This window comes from Entelurus aequoreus, linkage group LG05 (assembly GCF_033978785.1).
Source record: "Entelurus aequoreus isolate RoL-2023_Sb linkage group LG05, RoL_Eaeq_v1.1, whole genome shotgun sequence".
Taxonomy (NCBI): domain Eukaryota; kingdom Metazoa; phylum Chordata; class Actinopteri; order Syngnathiformes; family Syngnathidae; genus Entelurus; species Entelurus aequoreus.
Window position 1 is genome coordinate 18,383,591 of NC_084735.1, and position 21,308 is coordinate 18,404,898.

General features: G+C 39.3%; 1 protein-coding gene across 3 annotated transcripts in view; it reads right to left on the reverse strand.

The window, feature by feature from the left end:
• Positions 1-21,308, reverse strand: part of LOC133650246 (potassium voltage-gated channel subfamily KQT member 4) — a 133,293-nt gene that overhangs the window by 32,902 nt on the left and 79,083 nt on the right. For all 3 annotated transcript variants that reach the window (XM_062047261.1, XM_062047259.1, XM_062047258.1), the window contains exons 2-5: positions 13,513-13,603; positions 2,461-2,587; positions 2,210-2,385; positions 1,754-1,876 (exon numbers count right to left, since the gene is read on the reverse strand). In XM_062047261.1, the coding sequence (XP_061903245.1) occupies positions 1,754-1,876; positions 2,210-2,385; positions 2,461-2,587; positions 13,513-13,603 (517 nt within the window). The remainder of the gene's footprint in view (positions 1-1,753; positions 1,877-2,209; positions 2,386-2,460; positions 2,588-13,512; positions 13,604-21,308) is intronic.

A 21,308-nucleotide genomic window follows, 5' to 3' on the forward strand; every position in this document is an offset into this window, starting at 1 on the left:
GATAGATAGATAGATAGATAGATAGATAGATAGATAGATAGATAGATAGATAGATAGATAGATAGATAGATAGATAGATAGTACTTTATTGATTCCTTCAGGAGAGTTCCCTCAGGAAAATTTAAAATGTCTGTAGGAGTGTTTTTATGCATATTTATACGTGCTATTGTAATGTAAATGACACAGGAGGCCGTTAGCATTAGCGAATATATTAACACGTTTACGAGTGTCTGAGTTAGTATTATTAACTTGCAATTGCAAATTCCTCAGTAAATTCACCAAAACGTCACCGTGGAGTTATTGAGTCTGTTTAGCTGATTGGAGAGCTAGCTTCCGCAGCTAGTGGGTCCATGACGATTACTTCTGTTTTTTTAATCCTTGTTAAAGACACTGTTTGGAAACAATTAGGTATGTAAATAAACATTTACTAAATATTTCTGTGTGAATAACTTTTTTCACAACGTATACTTTTTTTCTGAAATTTAGTGGGTGCGGCTTGTATACTGGTGCGCTCTATAGTATACGGTAATCAAGAATATAACACATGAGTGTAAATATTTTAGCGTCCCATTTTTCCTAAATTGTGTTTTTTCTTTGAAATTTTAACAAATAAAAATGATAAAAACAAACAAAATAAAATATAGAGATGTCCGATAATATCGGACGGCCGATAAATGCTTTAAAATGTAATATCGGAAATTATCGGTATCGGTTAAATTTATGACTTTTTAAAACGCCGCTGTACGGAGTGGTACACAGACGTAGGAAGAAGTACAGAGCGCCAATAAACCTTAAAGGCACTGCCTTTGCGTGCCGGTCCATTCACATAATATCTACGGCTTTTCACACACACAAGTGAATGCAAAACATACTTGGTCAACAGCCACACAGGTCACACTGAGGGTGGCCGTATAAACAACTTTAACACTGTTACAAATAAGCGCCACACTGTGAACCCACACCAAACAAGAATGACAAACATTTCGGGAGAATATCCGCACCGTAACACAACAGAACAAATACCCACAACCCCTTGCAGCACTAACTCTTCCGGGACACTACAATATACACCCCCCGCTGCCCCCTACCCCACCCCCCTCCCCCCAACCCCGCCCACCCCAACCTCCTCATGCTCTCTCAGGGAGAGCATGTCCCAAATTCCAAGCTGCTGTTTTGAGGCATGTTAAAAAAAAATGATGCACTTTGTGACTTCAATAATAAATATGGCAGTGCCATGTTGGCATTTTTTTCCATAACTTGAGTTGATTTATTTTGGAAAACCTTGTTACATTGTTTAATGCATCCAGCGGGGCATCACAACAAAATTAGGCATATTGTGTTAATTCCACGACTGTATGTATCGGTATCGGTAATTAATAGTCGGACAATATCGGAATATCGGATATCAGCAAAAAAGCCATTATCGGACATCTCTAATAAAATACATTAAAAATACTGTACTTTTTATTTTATTTTATTTTTTTATTGTCTGCCCCCACTCTTCCCCCATTATTTGCCCACATCGTTGCACATGACAGGTTGTATAAAAACTAATTACATTTTCAAGAGGATAAATCAAGTGAAGGACCTTTTATTACCTCTTGATTATGTTCAGCGTTTCAGAAATAGCGCCTGTACTGGAGGAATTCCTGATGACTTTTGATTGCGTGTGTAAATATCATCTTTAACAACGATCACCACGACAAAATGGAACGCGTCTGCTGGTGCGTGAGCGTGCGCATGCAGTACTCACAATCCCCCACCAGAGGGAGTCTGCGTAGTTGCTGAAGTCGGTGTTGTCCTTCTCGGCCACATAGACCAGGAAGGAGGCGAAGATGAGCACCAGGAAGCCGATGTACCACGCTGTAATCAGCTCCTGGGGAGGAAACATCCATCACAAGCGTCAGCGGCATCTTAATCCCAAATTATCATCATCATTATAGACAAAATAAATGCCCCCGTCATCGTTTTGCAGCTTTCCGGGGCTAAGGTGCACGGCCATCATAATCATCATCACGGCGGGTAAGTCAGCACAAACGGCGGCCGCTAAATGTGCAGCCGAAGTGCACTCTGGCCTTAGAAGGCACCAGAACATGTGATCACGTACCAAAGCAGCTTTCTAGGTCATTAGGAATTCTTACTAAGCTTTTCCTCTGGCGTTCCCACACCGCTAGCTAACATTAGCGTGCTGCCCTGTGAACTAACAGACCTTGCTGTGAGCGTAGACCACAGAGCCCAGCAGCTTCCAGGTGCCTCCTCGCCGGTCCATGCGCACCATGCGCAGGATCTGCAGGAAGCGCATGCTGCGCAGGGCCGAGGTGGCGAAGATGTTGCCCTGCGTGCCCGCCGCGATCACCGCCAGCGACGCCACGAACACGATGAAGTCTGTCGGGAGAGACAAGGGAGCCCGTGAAGACGTGGATGAGGACTGCGAGAAGGTTCCTGGCGAGGAGTTCTGACCGATGATGCAGAAGGGCTTCCGGGCGAACCTCAGCCGCCCCTGCCAGCCGCGGTATCGGCAACAGCATCCCGCCGCCCAGATCCTGATGAAGTATTCCAGCCCGAAAACCACGATCATCACGAACTCCTGTCACACAATTAAGACCCTCGGTCAAAGACGGGTATGAAATAAAATCCAAACTTTGTCCAACATTTTATTGATCCAACCATCTTAACCTCTTAAGGCCCAAGCTGTTTGTTTACATGCTTTTTTTATTTCTCTTTGCTATTTGGGCTTATTGGACCCTAATTAGAATAAAAACTAAGAATCATCCTTTGATATGATGTACTTAGTCCATAAGTACACAAACGTGTACTTCATGTTTAGTGACTTATTTTTACACTTTTTTCCCCCAAATTCCATTGTATGTTATACTCTTCTGACACCACCAGATGGCAGTATAAGTGTCCACATAAGCGGCCATAAGACTCCAATTCAGTAGTGTACACAATTTTGGAAATAAGAGCTAAAGGGTGCTGTCCACGGATGTGGCAAATAAGCCTTTAGAGCAGTGGTTCTAAACCTTGTTGGAGGTACCAAACCCCACCAGTTTCATATGCGCATTCACCGAACCCTTCTTTAGTGAAAAATAAAATGTTTTTTTTCAAATTCAAGACAAAGTTATATGTTTTTGGTAACACTTTAGTATATTCTAAGTAACAAAGACTTAATTTAGAGTTATTTGGTTAGGGTTAGGGGGTTAGGGTTATAATAAGGCCATGCCGAATAAGGCCTTAATAAGTACTTAATAATGACTAGTTAAGAGCCAATATGTTACTAATTTGCATGTTAATAAGCAATTAATTAATGGTGAATATGTTCCCCATACTAAAGTGTTACCATGTTTTTTTACTAGTGCACAAAATGAACCGTGCATGAACATCACCTTGTTCAAAGAACAAAACCAAGACAGTGCATAAACTCACAACAAATCACAGACCTGCAAATCAGTCTGACTTCTGCTGTTGCTGTATCCGTAATACGCCGATAGGGAGAAGTTTGTATTTACACGATGAGTCGGGTGTGTTTTGACCTCCGCCGAACCCCTGAGCCTGACTCACCGAACCCCTAGGGTTCGATCGAACCCAGGTTAAGAACCACTGCTTTAGAGTTAAGGGGCCTATCATGCAAAACCAACTTTTCTTCCCAATTGGTAACTCCTGTTGAAAATGTGAAAAATCAAAGCGTGGAGGCATTGCGGAGATATTTAAAAACGATCCTTTTGGAATGTTCCCAATCGGCGACCGCACCAACATCGCCCTTCCTTTTGTGTCATCAGTCTGACGTCATCCCTGATCCTTGATTGTTTCCACCTGTTCCCCTTTACCCTCATGTGTCTTATAAGCCCACGCCTCCCTTTGTTCTGTGCCAGATTGTCTCGTTTATTCGTGCCTCTCTAGCATCCTGTCCATGTCTTGCCTCGTCTCGTGTTTGAATATCTTGATCCTGAATTCCTTCGTTGATATTTTCAGTTTTCTTTTTCTCCTCCTCAGCAGAGTGATTTTGTGTTATTTAGTTTTACTGCCAAAGTGGTGAGTTTTCAGGTTGTTTTTTTTTACAGTTCTTCCTTTTCCTCAATTTTTTGAGTGACATTTTTTGTTAACCTTTTTTTTAGATTAGAGACCGTGTAGAAGTTTCATAGCCATTGTTTCTCCCTCATGTTGGAGCGTTTTTTTGTTTATAATAAATTTCATAGAATATACGGCGCCAAGTATAGCTCGTTATTGTTTTTGTGTTTTCCTCCTTTCGGAGTGATTTTCGGTTGTTCCTTTTTGTGGAACCTTTTTCGCCGACTAGTGTAGTTATAGCAGTGTTTCCCACACATTCATTTATTTGTGGCGGCCCGCCACGACAGAATTACGTCCGCCACAAATGAAATAAAAATTAAAAAAACATTTTTTTATTTCTTTTTGTCCTGTCCAGCTTCTCAGGCAAATCATATAGTTGATGTAGATGCCCATATCGGCTGTTCAGATTTACTTTACAAAAGAGAAGTGTAGGATACTTCTCTTGTTGCCTTATTTGTATTTGACTTTATTAAATGTATTTATATTAGAAACACAACATGTGTATATAACAAAGGGTGCAAAGTCTGCAGGCAGTAGGAAACACATGGTTAAGTATAGCGAGTAAAACTGATGGCAGTCTAAAGTTCAAGATTTTTGGAGCTCTTTGTTCAGTGGATCAGATGTTTGATGAAGCTCTGTGTCTATCTACCACCACTACTGTTTTCTGTTTATTTGTTACTGACTGTGGCAGGACACCTCTGCCTCTGTTTCACTTTATGTTGCTGGTAAATAATATGGTTGTAGTAGTAGGCTAAAGTTAAATTATTTAGTATGCACTAATTAAAGGGGCAGAGCTTTGAGACATTTTAGCTTTTATATTTTATAAGATATATTTTTTGTAAGAACCACAATTAATAAATATATTTCAGTGAATAACTTATTGTTCAAATCTGTATATAAATATGTACATAAAGTGTTGTAATTATATTTTAAAATGGATGGATGGATGATTGTTTAAAACAAAACTGTTATTATTAATTAGTAAGTATACATTTGTTGAGCCTTTTTAGAGAAAATCATATCATTGTAGTAAATTATGCAAATTATTCGATGTCATTGTGACCACGCCCATAGCCACGCCCCCACCGCCACAGGTATCTTGGCAGTTTATGGGAAACACTGTATAGCCTATATTGAATTGCCCTGACTCTGGAGGTGAAAGGAAGCTTCCAAAATAAAAGCCTGACGAATTAATCCCTACTCTGCATCTGAGTCCTATCTTTTGACCAAGCCTGACACACACCAGCTATTTGACTGTGACATGCATCTTAGTTGTAATTTTCATTAACACATTTAAAGGTGTTGAAATCTCCACTTAAACTTGCTTATGCTAATTAGTAGCATGTCAGTAGCAAAGCCAATGTATGTTAGCATCAAGCTAGCATATTTTTGGAAAACTGAAGCCTTACTTTACTTACATTGAAGCGTTTTTTTCAGTCAATTTCTTTGTTGGCATTGAAAATTGCAACATGATGAAGATGTAGTCTGGCTAAGTGCGCACTCAGTGCTGCTGGAGTGTTCGCCAAGTGTCGAAGTGTGAAGAGTACACGCAACCCAGGAACCGAAACATGGCACCGTTGGATTTTACGTGAATCGGTGCCTGGTAAGACTGGCGAGATTCGGACGGATTTGGTACCCATCTGTAGTATATTCACTACTGCCATCTAATGTCTTGAAATTGCAACAGTATGCAAAATCTACTGTGTAATACTTGCAAATGAGACTCAGAAGTGTAAGACAACAAGATATAACAAATGGACAGTAAACCTAACAGTTAAATATTACATTAAAAAACATTTAGGTGTCATTATTAAACAATTACCACATTAACTAGGGCTGCAACAACTAATCGATTAAAATCGATTATAAAAATAGTTGCCAATTAATTTAATCTATGTGCATCCGCAGAGGCTAATTTTTTATTTTTTTTTATAAAAATTTTTTTATTAACCTTTATTTATAAACTGCAACATTTACAAACAGCTGAGAAACAATAATCAAAATAAGTATGGTGCCAGTATGCTGTTTTTTTTTCAATAAAATACTGGAAAGGATAGAAATGTAGTTTGTCTCTTTTATCCGATTATTAATCGATTAATCGAAGTAATAATCGACAGGAGAATCGATTATCAAATTAGTTGTTAGTTGCAGCCCTAGAACACACACAAAACTTAGCAACGCTGAGTACGAGTATCGATTCCCAGGTACCTGGAATTAGTACCGTATCGGTTCAAATGTGCAAGGTACCCGTCTCTAAGAAGAGCAAAATAATACAAAATATTGAAATGTAACTGGAGCAAGTTTAGCGCGTTAATATGTCATATTTACACGCTGACGTTGTCATATTTTGCAACAAAAATCAATGAACCACGGTTATATATTTTAGGCCCTAATGTAAATACATTGTGGAAATACTTTACTGTGTTCTTGGGACGTGTCAGTCACATAAATAAAGCTTTTCGGTGGCTAATTGGCGTTTTAATGTCCTCCTGATTGATGGTGAAAGGCGGCGCTGAATGGAGAGCGCAAGGTGGGCCGCGAGGGGATGAGGATGAGGAGGAGGCGAAGGCTCCTTGAGGTTAGCGCGGAGAAAGCAGCGAGTCCATTAACCATTCACTAAAGAGGCCAGAGCACAGATTATGATGGGATGGCTATTAGGATTAGTGGATCATGTCTGTGATTTCCTGCACACTCAACAGCACCTGAATCCCCCACGTTGCTTAGTCGGCGACTCTGGCATCCAACAATACTCTGCTGGTGTGCGTTAATGTGTGCGTTTGTTATGGTGCAAGCGTCTTTTAAGGTCAGATTCAAGCACTTTTTAAGCACGTTACATTGAATGCAGCACCTTGCTGCTGTAAAAAACTACACATTCACCCATAGAAATGAGGTTACAATAAAACAGCATATTCATTCATTTAAATAGATAAATGCAAATAATAGTAATACTTTATTGAATTTGGAAGTATTTAATTGTGTTAAGAGAAAATAAGGGCCACATATGTTTTATGTATTTGATTTATCTGCCTAAAAAGCAAAGTCTTCAAGTCAGTAAAGAATCTTTTTTTATTATTTTTTAAGAAAAGTACCGACAGGTAAGCTTTAGGGTTTCAAATTAATGATTACATAATAGGGGTGTCAAATTTTTTTTATTTTTTTTAATGAATCGTGATTCTTATTCGGAATGATTCTTAATCGATTAAAAAAAATAAATTTGATTTTAAGAAAAATTTGATGATAAACAGATAGTATATATTTGGATTGTAAACATAACCAGTTTTCTTTTAAGGAATATAAAAATGTATCAAAACTCTATTTTATGGAGGAATGTAGTTAATCATAGAACTGGCACCCAATGTTATTAAAAAGTATTGATTTTGAATTGAGATTTGTTTTAAAATCGAGAATAGACTGTCGATAAGGACACATTTAAAAACACAGAACAATAACAAATGAATAACAAACTACATCGGCTTTCACACTGCACTGTCATTAAATTAATTATTCTGTCCTCGCTACTCATTTTCCAGCGTGTGCAGCTAGTTAACAGCATGAAGAAACAGAAGCTCTAGAAGTTTTGTTGAGGACTGATGTTCCTTCTTTTGCAGAATTATTTTTCCTCATTTTTATTTCTTTACGCTTCTTCCGTCATTTAGGTGCGTAAGACTGTAAATATAAACATAAACTAAACATAAACATTCATTGTATATTTTACATAAACAATGTCCATTGTGTATTTTGCATAAATAAAATAGTGTTACGTGTGAATATATTGACACAAGAAAATACAAATGTTTACACACATAGAAATTACACAATATGCACACAATATATGTGACTTATCACAATTGAACCTAAGGTGTAGTGTTGTCACGCTCTGCTGGTCAAATTTAGAGCTGCATGTGTTAAAACGAGCTTTGATCGCCAGAGTTACTCTCAGACAAAAAATACAACACGACCACAAATACAAAAGACATCACGAAGTCAACAAATTCAAACTTAATATTTTATGCACAATATGTAATTACAAATGTTTGACAAAAGTTTGTGATGAAACTTACACGCTGGGATTTTTACCATTCTTGTCTGGATCAATGTGTCAGAAAACCATGACTCGATCACTTGCTCAGGGCAGAACATTCATACTTTGTTGTCCGGTCGTTGTAAAAGTCAGATGTTTGCAATTTATTTCGATTTTTTTTTAGGGTTGAATTAGTAGTCTTCTTTTACTCACCCCACTGTGACACATATGCCTCGCTGTTGCCCCCTGCGGGGCGGCTGGAGTACTGCATATATGATCAACCCTAGTTTGATGGTTTCCTCAAGCCTTTTTGGGCAATGTTTGGCGGGCCAAATAAAAAGCTTGGGCAGGCCGTATGTGGCCCATTGTGTGTGTGTGTGTGTGTGTGTGTGTGTGTGTGTGTGTGTGTGTGTGTGTGTGTGTGTGTGTGTGTGTGTGTGTGTGTGTGTGTGTGTGTGTGTGTGTGTGTGTGTGTGTGTATTTGTGCGTGTGTGTGTGTGTGTGTGTGTGTGTGCGTGTGTGTGTTCTGGCAATGCTTACTTAATGGGGACATCACTCTGTTTACCTCTGACGGTATGGGGACAAAAAAACAGGTGCCCTAAAGGGAAACCTTTTTAAATGATAGTCAGATCCATTCTGAAGATGCCTAAGTGATTTTTAAAATACCGTATTTTTCGGACTATAAGTCGAAGTTTTTTTCATTTTTTGGCCGGGGGTGCGACTTATACTCAGGAGCGACTTATGTGTGAAATTATTAACACATTAGCGTAAAATATCAAATAATATTGTTTAGCTCATTCACGTAAGAGACTAGACGTATAAGATTTCATGGGATTTAGCGATTAGGAGTGACAGATTGTTTGGTAAACGTATAGCATGTTCTATATGTTCTCAGTTGGTTATTTATGCCTCATATAACGTACACTTACTCAGCCTGTTGTTCACTATTCTTTATTTATTTTAAATTGCCTTTCAAATGTCTATTCTTGGTGTTGGCTTTTATCAAATACATTTCCCCAAAAAATGTGACTTATACTCCAGTGGGACTTATATATGTTTTTTCCTTCTTTATTGTGCATTTTCGGCCGATGCGATTTATACTCCGGAGCGACTTATACTCCGAAAAATACTGTAGTAAAATAGTAGATTAAGAGATAATCAGCAAGACTGGTTAAGTAGAACAGTTTTTTATGTTCTTTATGTTCAATGTTGTTAAAAATAAAAAGTAAAAATAAAAGTTTAAATGAGTTTGTATTTTATTTCTGTGGTTTAAGGTAAGATAAGATAATCCTTTATTGATCCCACAACAGGGAAATTTGGGTTACTTTGTTTACGTGTTTCAAATATTGGTAAAAGAGAAAATTAATTTTCTTCAAAAGTGAAACATTTGTTATCCTGGCATTAATAGTACTGTGATTCTGTATGGTATCCATCCTTAGTTCAAACTAACATATTTTTCCAAAAACAAAATCTGGTTTAGTGTTCCTTAGGATGACATTTTCACACAGCATGATTATAAAACATTATATAACCTTAAAGTATGATTGAGATTCAGAATTTTCCATCCTTCTATATATGGTAGTTGGAGTTGCAGACAAATTCATTACTGCTAAATATAGGGGTGTAACGGTACCCAAAAATTTCGGTTCGGTACGTACCTCGGTTTAGAGGTCACGGTTCGGTTAATTTTCGGTACAGTAAGAAAACAACAAAATATAAATTTTTTGGTTATTTATTTACCAAATTTGTAAACAATGGCATAACATAACAGGGTCCATTGCCAGGGTTAATGTGGTCAACATATATAAAATAAAAACTAAATAAGATAAGGCTCAGAATGGTTTCTTAACAAAACTTTTCTACATATAAAGTGCTTTTTTTGATTGATTGATTGATTGAGACTTTTATTAGTAGATTGCACAGTACAGTACATATTCCATACAATTGACCACTAAATGGTAACACCTGAATAAGTTTTTCAACTTGTTTAAGTCGGGGTCCACGTTAATCAACATTAAACTGCTTAAAGTTGTTGCTCAGATTAAATAAAATGACATAACTTTTCTTCTACACATAAAAAGTGCAGCATTAAACAGTTTCAAGTCAACTCAGCCTCAGATTAACTTTTCTCCCCCCACCCCAGCCTGGCTAACTTGGCAGTAAGAGGTGGGAGCTGTTTGCTCGTCTTTATCTTTGTTGAAGCGATGTTCACTTGGGGGTGGTGACGCTTCAAATGGGTTAGCATGTTTGACGTGTTGGCAGAAGCATGCCTTACCGCTGCTGAACAATGTCGGCAAACCTCCGTCCTCCGCACCGCGCAGCCGAAGTGTTCCCAAACGGGAGATCTTAACGAGGCAAGAGGGTCTTCCAGCTCTGGCTTTTATATGTTGTCGTAGCCCGGTCGTTGCTAGTATGCCGTGTGTTGTGCCTCGGTGTGCATTGTTTACACAACGTGCGCTACGCTACTTGATATGTCCGTGTGGAAACTCGTTCGGTACACTTTCGAACCGAACCGAAACCCCCGTACCGAAACGGTTCAATACAAATACACGTACCGTTATACCCCTAGCTAAATAGCAGTTTTCAGTAATGTCACAGAAGATGCAGGATTTGCTTTAACATTTAAGTGGTGAAACTTCCTATAAGAGGACAGCTGTAGTGCTGTATTCTGAGGATCATATTTAAAGGCCTACTGAAATGATTTTTTTTTATTTAAACGGGGATAGCAGATCCATTCTATGTGTCATACTTGATCATTTTGCGATATTGCCATATTTTTGCTGAAAGGATTTAGTATAGAACGACGACGATAAAGTTCGCAACTTTTGGTCGCTGATTAAAAAAAAGCCTTGCCTATACCGGAATTAGCGTGACGTCACAGGAGGAAGGATTCCTCACAATTCCCCGTTGTTTACAATGGAGCGAGAGATATTCGGACCGAGAAAGCGACGATTACCCCATTAATTTGAGCGAGGATGAAAGATTTGTGGATGAGGAACGTTAGAGTGAAGGACTAGAGAGGCAGTGCAGGGTGTATCTTTTTTCGCTCTGACCGTAACTTAGGTACAAGGTCTCATTGGATTCCACACACTCTCCTTTTTCTATTGTGGATCACGGATTTGTATTTTAAACCACCCCGGATACTATATCCTCTTGAAAATGAGAGTCGAGAACGCGAAATGGACATTCACAGTGACTTTGATCTCCACGACAACACATCGGCAAAGCTCTTTAGCTACTGAGCTAACGTGATAGCATCTGGCTCAAATGCAGATAGAAACAAAATAAATAAATCCCTGACTGGAAGGATAGACAGAAGATCAACAATACTATTAAACCATGGACATGTAACTACACGGTTAATAATTCTCAGCCTGGCAAAGCTTAACAATGCTGTTCCTAACGACGCTGAAGCTAACTTAGCAACTTAGCAACCGGACCTCACAGAGCTATGATAAAAACATTAGCGCTCCACCTACGCCAGCCAGCCCTCATCTGCTCATCAACACCCGTGCTCACCTGCGTTCCAGCGATCGACGGCGCGACGAAGGACTTCACCCGATCACAGATGTCTGCTATCCAAGTAAGTCCTCTTTGTTGTGTTGCTACAGCCAGCCGCTAATACACCGATCCCAACTACAACTTTCTTCTTTGCAATCTCCATTGTTCATTAAACAAATTGCAAAAGATTCACCAACACAGATGTCCAGAATACTGTGGAATTGTTCGATGAAAACAGAGCAGTTTGTATTGTGACACATTGGGTACCAATACTTCCATTGCCGTCGTGACGTCACGCGCATACGTCATCATACATAGACGTTTCCAACCGGAAGTTTAGCGGGAAATTTAAAATTGCACTTTATAAGTTAACCCGGCCGTATTGGCATGTGTTGCAATGTTAAGATTTCATCATTGATATATAAACTATCAGACTGCGTGGTCGGTAGTAGTGGGTTTCAGTAGGTGGGTTTCAGTAGGCTTTTAATTTGAACTTTTTTTAATTTTCTATTTATTTATTTTTTTATTTTTTTTAATGGTCCACAATAGTCACGTACAAATTTGTGTGAATTATGCAAAATGATTTAAATTTGGTCCCCATGAACCATATGAACTCTTTTTCCTCAGGGTCCCCAGTAAGAATGATCAGCACATTACTTCATCAATCCAGAGATTTAAAGACGTGTATGAGCTAACTGGCCAGTGGCCATTTTACGTCTTTTTTTTTAATTTTCCACAACCTGTAGAAAGGGTGGTGCCCACCAGGGCCGGCCCGTGGCATAGGCCGTATAGGCAAATGCTAAGGGCGCCGTCCATCAGGGGGCGCCACGCCAGTGCCACAAATGTTGGGGGGGAAAAAAAAAAAAAAGTTGGTACTATTATTTCTAAATACAAAAAATAATCCCACGTTAATTAAAATGCAAAGTAAAGCCTATTTAATAGAAATATTATTTGTTACAACATTACGCCCCTCCTCCATCCCCCCGCACGGTGCGCCCCTCCCTTCCCGTATCGTGACTCTTACCACATCAAAAAATCAACACAAGATGTCAAAACGGCCAAAACTGTCAGGTGACCAGGGAAGAAAAAAGAGAAAAGAAGAGGAGAAACGAGAAAAAGACAGAGGTAGCAGGTAGGTAACGTTAGCCTACATGAAATTATTTGTCTGTTACAGAATATGATAGTAACCTGGCTTTTTAGCATTAAGCTAATGTTACATGATTCGGCAATTGCTAATCAATAAATAGCTAGTTCTGTTTTAACGTCGGGTTAATATTGTGGAGGGGGCTAAATTGTTATGGACTATAATAATGTAACGTTAGGTAATTACAGTACTCCCACCTTACATTCCTCAGGGACATTTGTATTAGATCTTTTAAGCAGGTGTTTTTTGTTTACATTGTTATTGCCTTCTGGTTAGCTAATGGTTGCCCTGCAGGTAATAGTCACTTTTCCACCCCTTTATATATTAGGTATAGTTGTAAGCCTAGTTGTTAAAGTGCACATCATTAATGTTAATTAAGCAATATCACATGAGAGGGAATGCTGTTTTTTAATTTGAGCACTGCTGTGATTCGGTTAAAGATAATCATAACATAACATTCTCATATAATATGTTAATTTGCTTTCTTTAAGTAAAAAAAAAAGGTCAAAGACAAAGCTATTCGGTTTCTTGTGAGTATATACACTTCACTGCCGATGTGTGGGGGGGGGGCACCTAAAATCTTGCCTAGGGCGCCAGATTGGTTAGGGCCAGGCCTGGTCCCCACAAGTGATGATCAAAAACTTGGTCCCCATTCCAAATGATAACCAGTATGTGTGTGTGTGTGTGTGTGTGTGTGTGTGTGTGTGTGTGTGTGTGTGTGTGTGTGTGTGTGTGTGTGTGTGTGTGTGTGTGTGTGTGTGTGTGTGTGTGTGTTTACCAGGATGAAGAGGCCTTGGTTGGCGACCTCCTGGTGTTCTTGGATGGTGGAGAAGACGGACAGCAGCAAGCAGCCAAACACCAGCACGAAACTGGAACACAAGCAGGACAACAATAAACAAATGGTGTTCAAAGTTTGTTCAAGTGGGTCGCAGCGCCTCCGTCCAGCAGAAGTAAGTAATGGCCACTTGAGGTTGAGGACGACGCCAGAAGAAAACACGGCATAAATTGTGGTAGATTAACGCTCGTCAGCTTTGTGGCGCTCTCGTGGTAACGTAAACACTGAGACAGCGGCTGAGAGCTTCATTTCAGTGCTCACATCAATTTGTGCACGATTTTGCAGCAATAACCACATGATCATCCTGCTTAGTGCACGCAGCATCCTTTCTTTTTTCAACTCATTTCAAGCAGACACGAGGTCGCTCCTCTCCCCGACAATAATGCATGAACGTTGGTGTAAGAGCATTTACGTTCACACTCGGCCAGTGGAAAGTTTTTGTTGGATTGCTGTTGCAGTGCGGCTGTCAGCGACCAGATGACAAGTTTGCGGCGCGGGGACAAGGCTGATGTGATTGTTTATTCTTTTCATTGGGACACTAGCCATGAAGCTGTGGCCTTCACTGATAAAAGCTGCAGACAAAAACACCAACACATGTTGGACAACGGACCAGCTCGTTGACAAACTGACCAAAATTAGCAGCGTGAACTTCTACAAAAAGGTGGATCAAATGAGATTTTAACGGGACAAAATTGACATGAAATAACTTCTGACAGGCATTTATTCACCAAACTCTGTAGAAAACGAAACCTGATCGCTAACTTTGTATAGCTCCTGCAGCACACACCACTGACTAACACAAACTTGTTCCTCAGACCTCAAACTCTTAATTTTAAACCAGGGATGTCCAAACTATGGCCCGTGAGACATCACAAGTCTAACAAGAAGATTGGCCCGTATTGTGTTTTTACCTGATTTAGTCCCATGTGGGTTGATATACACTAGCAGGCATGGGCAATTATTTAGACCTGGGGGCCAAATTTTGAGAAAAAAATGTGTCTGGGGGCCGGTATATCTATTTTTAGGAACACTAATACAAAACCTTACAATAATGTCTGATTGAATGCTAAAAACGTTATGACAGACCGCCATAAAAAAGGGAATGGAATTTTAAATTTTCAACTGAATGAGACACCCAGAATGTACATGAAAATAAAGAATGGGGGATTTACAATATTAACTATGAACGATAAAACACTGAATATTGACAACATACAGTGTTTCCCATAAACTGCCAAGATACCTGTGGCGGTGGGGGCGTGGCTATGGGCGTGGCAATGGCCGTGGTCACCATGACATCATCGAGTAATTTGCATAATTTACTACAATATGATTTTCTCTAAAAAGGCTCAAAAAATGTATACTTACTAATTAATAATAACAGTTTTGTTTTAAACGTCCATCCATCTATCCATCCATCCATTTTACAATATATTTACAATACTTTATGTACATATTTATATACAGATTTGAACAATAAGTTATTCACTGAAATATATTTATTAATTGTGGTTCTTACAAAAAATATATCTTATAAAAATATAAAAGCTAAAATGTCTCTTAAAGCTCTGCCCCTTTAATTAGTGCATACTAAATAATTTAACTTTAGCCTACTACTACAAAAATATTATTTACCAGCAACATAAAGTGAAACAGAGGCAGAGGTGTCCTGCCACAGTCAGTAACAAATAAACAGAAAACAGTAGTGGTGGTAAATAGACACAAAGCTTCATCAAACATCTGATCCACTGAACAAAGAGCTCCAAAAATCTTGATCCTACACTTCTCTTTTGTAAAGTAAATCTGAACAGCCGATATGGGCATCTAAATCAACTATATGATTTGCCTGAGAAGCTCGACAGGACACAAAAAAAAAAAAATGTAAAAAAAAAAAAAAAAATTTTTAATTTAAAAAAAAAAAAAAAAAAAATTGTTTTGGCGGCCTTAATTCTTTCGTGGCGGGCCGCCACAAATAAATGAATGTGTGGGAAACACTGACATATGAACGTCGCAACCCCTCTTCATCGACATATTTTAAAATCAAGCGAAACGCAACAAAAATGCAACAAACACAGCGAAATATGAACGCGAAGGAAGAAAAACCCCACCTACAATCTGATATATCACTAAGCTTTAGAACTTTGTTGTAAAAATCTCCTTCCGCGTCTGTCCCCGACACTCGCATTTCAGGCTGGCCACTCTGGAAACACTCTGTGGAAACACACCCTATACACACTGCTTGGTGCCTCGTCTGAGCTGCTGTCTGAGCTACCATAGCAACTAATTAGATTACCATAGTAACGAGTATATCATGCATAAGCGCAGGTTCCAACCATTGAAATACTTTGTATAGTTCAAGACTTACAGTCATTTGAAAACATCACTGCACATCATAATGGCGGCTTCAGTTACCATCTTAAAGATCTAAAAAAATTATTTGGGAATGTCCGGCGGGCCAGATTGAAAAGCTTTAATTAATTAAAAGCCTTAATTTCCCCAGGTCTGATTTATCAATTAATCAATCAATCAATCAATGTTTATTTATATAACCCTAAATCACAAGTGTCTCAAAGGGCTGCACAAGCCACAACGACATCCTCGGTTCAGATCCCACATCAGGGCAAGGAAAAACTCAACCCAATGGGATGACAATGACAAACTTTGGAGAGGACCGCAGATGTGGGGACCTTTCTAAGAACAAGAATAGACTGTCGAGTTTCAGATGAAAGTTCTCTTTTTCTGGCCATTTTGAGCGTTTAATTGACCCCACAAATGTGATGCTCCAGAAACTCAATCTGCTCAAAGGAAGGTCAGTTTTGTAGCTTCTGTAACGAGCTAAACTGTTTTCAGATGTGTGAACATGATTGCACAAGGGTTTTCTAATCATCAATTAGCCGTCTGAGCCAATGAGCAAACACATTGTACCATTAGAACACTGGAGTGATAGTTGCTGGAAATGGGCCTCTATACACCTATGTAGATATTGCACCAAAAACCAGACATTTGCAGCTAGAATAGTCATTTACCACATTAGCAATGTATAGAGTGTACTTCTTTAAAGTTAAGACTAGTTTAAAGTTATCTTCATTGAAAAATAAGGACATTTTAATGTGACCCCAAACTTTTGAACGGTAGTGTATACATATATATATATGTGGAGGGGGGCGTGGTCTGCGGGCATGCCGCGAAGTGGGGTGTGTAAGGACCGGCCTCGAAGCCAGCGGCAGGTGAGTAGATTGCCCAGCTGGGGGTGGTTATCTAATCACCTGTCGCCTTTATTAGCAGCAGCCGGACCGAGACACGTGGTTGGAGTTGGAGCCAGGGACAGAGACACGAAAAGCAGAGACACGCCGGACTGAAAAGTCTGAGATATATACAACTGGAAGGCAAACCATACTGTCAATAAAAGACTTGACTCAACCTGTCTACCTCACGAAGATCTGTCGGCGTCAGGAGAACCCACCACAAGAGGGAAACCTCTACAATACATATATATATATATATATATATATATATATATATACATATATATATATTTTACAAAAGATCTTAGTGTTTGCGTGATTTTAAATTCCAAATCGCCAATACGTGGAGATCCACTAAAATAAGTTGAAAACAATCCCATCCATATCTTTAAATAATTCAATATAAGAAATAAGAGTTTAAAAAACAGGGTAATTTACTGTCTTTCATGCAGTAAATTACTTATAGTTGATTATTAAAAGTATAAATTCAAATCTACAGTAGTTACAATTCTGCAGAACTCTCATTGGTTGGTTCCTGTCTGAGTCACGGGTCAACACAAACTGGAAAACAAAGTATCAACAAACCCACGTTCTCCATGCCGGAACATTCCTTGGAAAAGGCAAACAAGAGTAGTGTTTAAGTTTGACGTGTGCAAAAGTGCAATGTCTAAGTCGGTTAATTGCAGTGCTCCCTATCAACCAGTAAGGAGCGTTAAGTGGTGTGGGAATTCCCGCTGAGACGACGAGTCTGCTTTCTACAATCAATACGTGACTATGTTCATCAGTACATGAATGGATGCGTGCGCGTACGCAACAGGAAGCGCAGGCGGGACACGCCAGTCTGCCAGTCGGCATCATCCACTTCACCAAATATGCTGACCAGGACGTTTTTCTCATTAGTATTATAGGGATGGGCAATACGGCCTAAAATCGCGACATACAACTCCTAGCAAAATGGTGTAATCACCATATATTGATGATTTTTTTTCCTCTGAATTGATTGATTTCATAATCATTTCACGATGTTTGACCTAAAAATAAAACTGTTACTGATTACCACAATTTATTTTTATTTACTTTAGTGTTTCTTAAAGGGATACTGCACTTTTTGGGGAGAATTTTGCCCATCATTCACATTCCGTATTTAAGACAATAATTGTTTTTCTTTTATGTATTGTAAGTTGTAAAATATGGCAAGTAAGAGGTGGCTAACAATGCAGCTGATGGGAGTATTAAATTTCGCCTATAAAGCCCTATGAAAACTTCCAAAAACTGCCAACAATACCCAATTTACATCTTGTGACCTGAATATCAACCAAGTAATAGCAATATTGTTATTATAAGTGCTAAAGCAGACGGGCTATTTTTTTAGTGGCGCCATGATCACAGCGCTAACTAGCTTATGCTGCTATATTAACATCGCTTCTGAGTTGGTAAAAGTTAATTCCAGATTATAAATCATGCCTCTCGCTTGGATAGTCCAGTTTTTTTCAACCACTGTGCCGTGGCACAGTGTACCGTGAGATACAGTCTGTTGTACCGTGGGAGATTATCTAATTTCACCTCTTTGGGTTAAAAATATTTTTTGCAAACCAGTAATTATAGTCTGCAATCTGTTGTTGTTGAGTGTCTGTACTGTCTAGAGCTCAGCAGAGTAACCGTGTAATACTCTTCCATATCAGTAGGTGGCAGCCGGTAGCTAATTGCTTTGTAGATGTCGGGAACAGCGGGAGGCAGCGTGCAGCTAAAAAGGTATCTAATGCTTAAACCAAAAATAAACAAAAGGTGAGTGCCCCTAAGAAAAGGCATTGAAGCTTAGGGAAGGATATGCAGAACGAAAGTGAAACTGAACTGGCTACAAAGTAAACAAAAACAGAATGCTGGACGACAGCAAAGACTTACTGTGGAGCAAAGATGGCGTCCACAATGTACACCCGAACATGACATGACAATCAACAATGTCCCCACAAAGAAGGATAAAAACAACTGAAATATTCTTGATTGCTAAAACAAAGTAGATGCGGGAAATATCACTCAAAAGGAAGACATGAAACTGCTACAGGAAAATACCAAAAAAAGAGAAAAAAACACCAAAATAGGAGCGCAAGACAAGAAGTAAAACACTACACACAGGAAAACACCAACAAACTCAGGACGTGATGTGACAGGTGGTGACAGTACACCTACTTTGAGACAAGAGCTATAGTGATGCATGCTTGGTTATGCTTTAAAGTCATAACCAACAATTGCGACAACAACTTTTTACTGTCAACTGAGTTTCGTTTTTTAATGATTTCTGCTGTTGGTGTGCCTCCGCAGTTTTTCAACGCAAAAAATGGACCTTGGCTAAAAAAGGTTGAAAAACACTGGGATAGTGGAAGATTGTGGCCATAAACCGAATAATTGGTCAATTTCATCTTCATCCATACGACGACATCCCAATGAGAGCAGACATTGTACAGTAAGTGATTGTTTTATTATGTTCATAATTCGTCATTCTTGTTGAGCACTTAGCAATAATGCTACTAGTGTTTTATTAAAGTTGGATCTGTTCAGCACTCAGCTTCTAAAACTTGTCATCCTGCTTAAATTCAGGTTCAAAAATAGAAGTTTCTGGATCATCATTTGACCAAAAGTAGTCTTTGTTGTCTCTCATGAAGTCCGCCATGATTAGTTAAAGTTAAAGTTAAAGTACCAATGATTGTCACACACACACACTAGGTGTGGCGAAATTATTCTCTGCATTTGACCCATCACCCTTGATCACCCCCTGGGAGGTGAGGGGAGCAGTGGGCAGCAGCGGTGGCCGCGCCCGGGAATCATTTTTGGTGATTTAACCCCCAATTCCAACCTTTGATGCTGAGTGCCAAGCAGGGAGGTAATGGGTCCCATTTTTATAGGCTTTGGTATGACTCGGCCGGGGTTTGAACTCACAACCTACCGATCTCAGGGCGGACACTCTAACCACAAGGCCACTGAGTAGGTATTAGTAATTAGTAATGTAGTTGTTGAAGGAAATAGTAACCGTTGTGATGTGTCTGTGAAAATACGTAAATATTACATGTAGGGATGTCCGATAATATCGGACTGCCGATAAATGCTTTAAAATGTGATATCAGAAATTATCGGTATCGGTTTCAAAATTATCTGTATCAGTTTTAAAAAGTAAAATGCATGGCTTTTTAAAACGCCGCTGTGTACACGAACGTAGGGGGAGGTACAAAGCGCCAATCAACCCTAAAGGCACTTTCTTTGCGTGCCGGCCCAGTCACATAATATCTACGGCTTTTCACACACACAAGTGAATGCAAGACATACTTGATCAACAGCCATACAGGTCACACTGAGGGTGGACGTATAAACAACTTTAACACTGTTACAAATATGCGCCACACTGTGAACCCACACCAAACAAGAATGACAAACACAATTCGGGAGAACATCCGCACCGTAACACAACATAAACACAACAGAACAAATATCCAGAACCCCTTCCAGCACTAACTCTTCCGGGACGCTACAATATACACCCCCCGCTACCCCCCTTGTCCCCCCACAACCACAACCCCGCCCACCTCAACCTCCTCATGCTCTCTCAGGGAGAGCATGTCCCATATTCCAAGCTGCTGTTTTGAGGCATGTTAAAAAAAAATAATGCACTTTGTGACTTCAATAATAAATATGGCAGTGCCATGTTGGCATTTTTTTCCATAACTTGAGTTGATTTATTTTGGAAAACCTTGTTACATTGTTTAATGCATCCAGCGGGGCATCACAACAAAATGAGGCATAATAATGTGTTAATTCCACGACTGTATATATCGGTATCGGTTGATATCGGAATCGGTAATTAAGAGTTGGACAATATCGGAATATCGGATATCGGCAAAAAAGCCATTATCGGACATCTCTAATTACATGTTATTGGGAATGTGCCTGTTATTACATTACATATACCATATACACACAGCATGTATATAAAACGTCGATGGAGGTTTTTAGAGCGCTTCATAGGTGGAATAGAGTGAGTCCTATTAGTTCCATTGTTAGCTGACTTTTGCTATCATTTATTTACGATTTAGAATGCATAAAAAAATAAAAAACATAGGTGTTCTGGTCTTAAGATCGGTAGGTCGTGAGTTCAAACCCCGGCCGAGTCATACCAAAGACTATAAAAATGGGAACCATTACCTCCCTGCTTGGCACTCAGCATCAATGGTTGGAATTGGGGGTTAAATCACCAAAAACGATTCCCGAGCGTGGCCACCGCTGCTGCTCACTGCTCCCCTCACCTCCCAGGGGGTTGATCAAGGGTGATGGGTCAAATGCAGGGAATAATTTCGCCACACCTAATGTGTGTGTGTGACAATCATGGGTACTTTAACTTAACATAAGGATTGTGAATGATAGACACGATTCCAAAAAAGGTGATGTTTATTTTATGTTTTAAAAAAAACAGTAAAAGTAGCAGGTAAATCTACTGGTAAAAAGTTG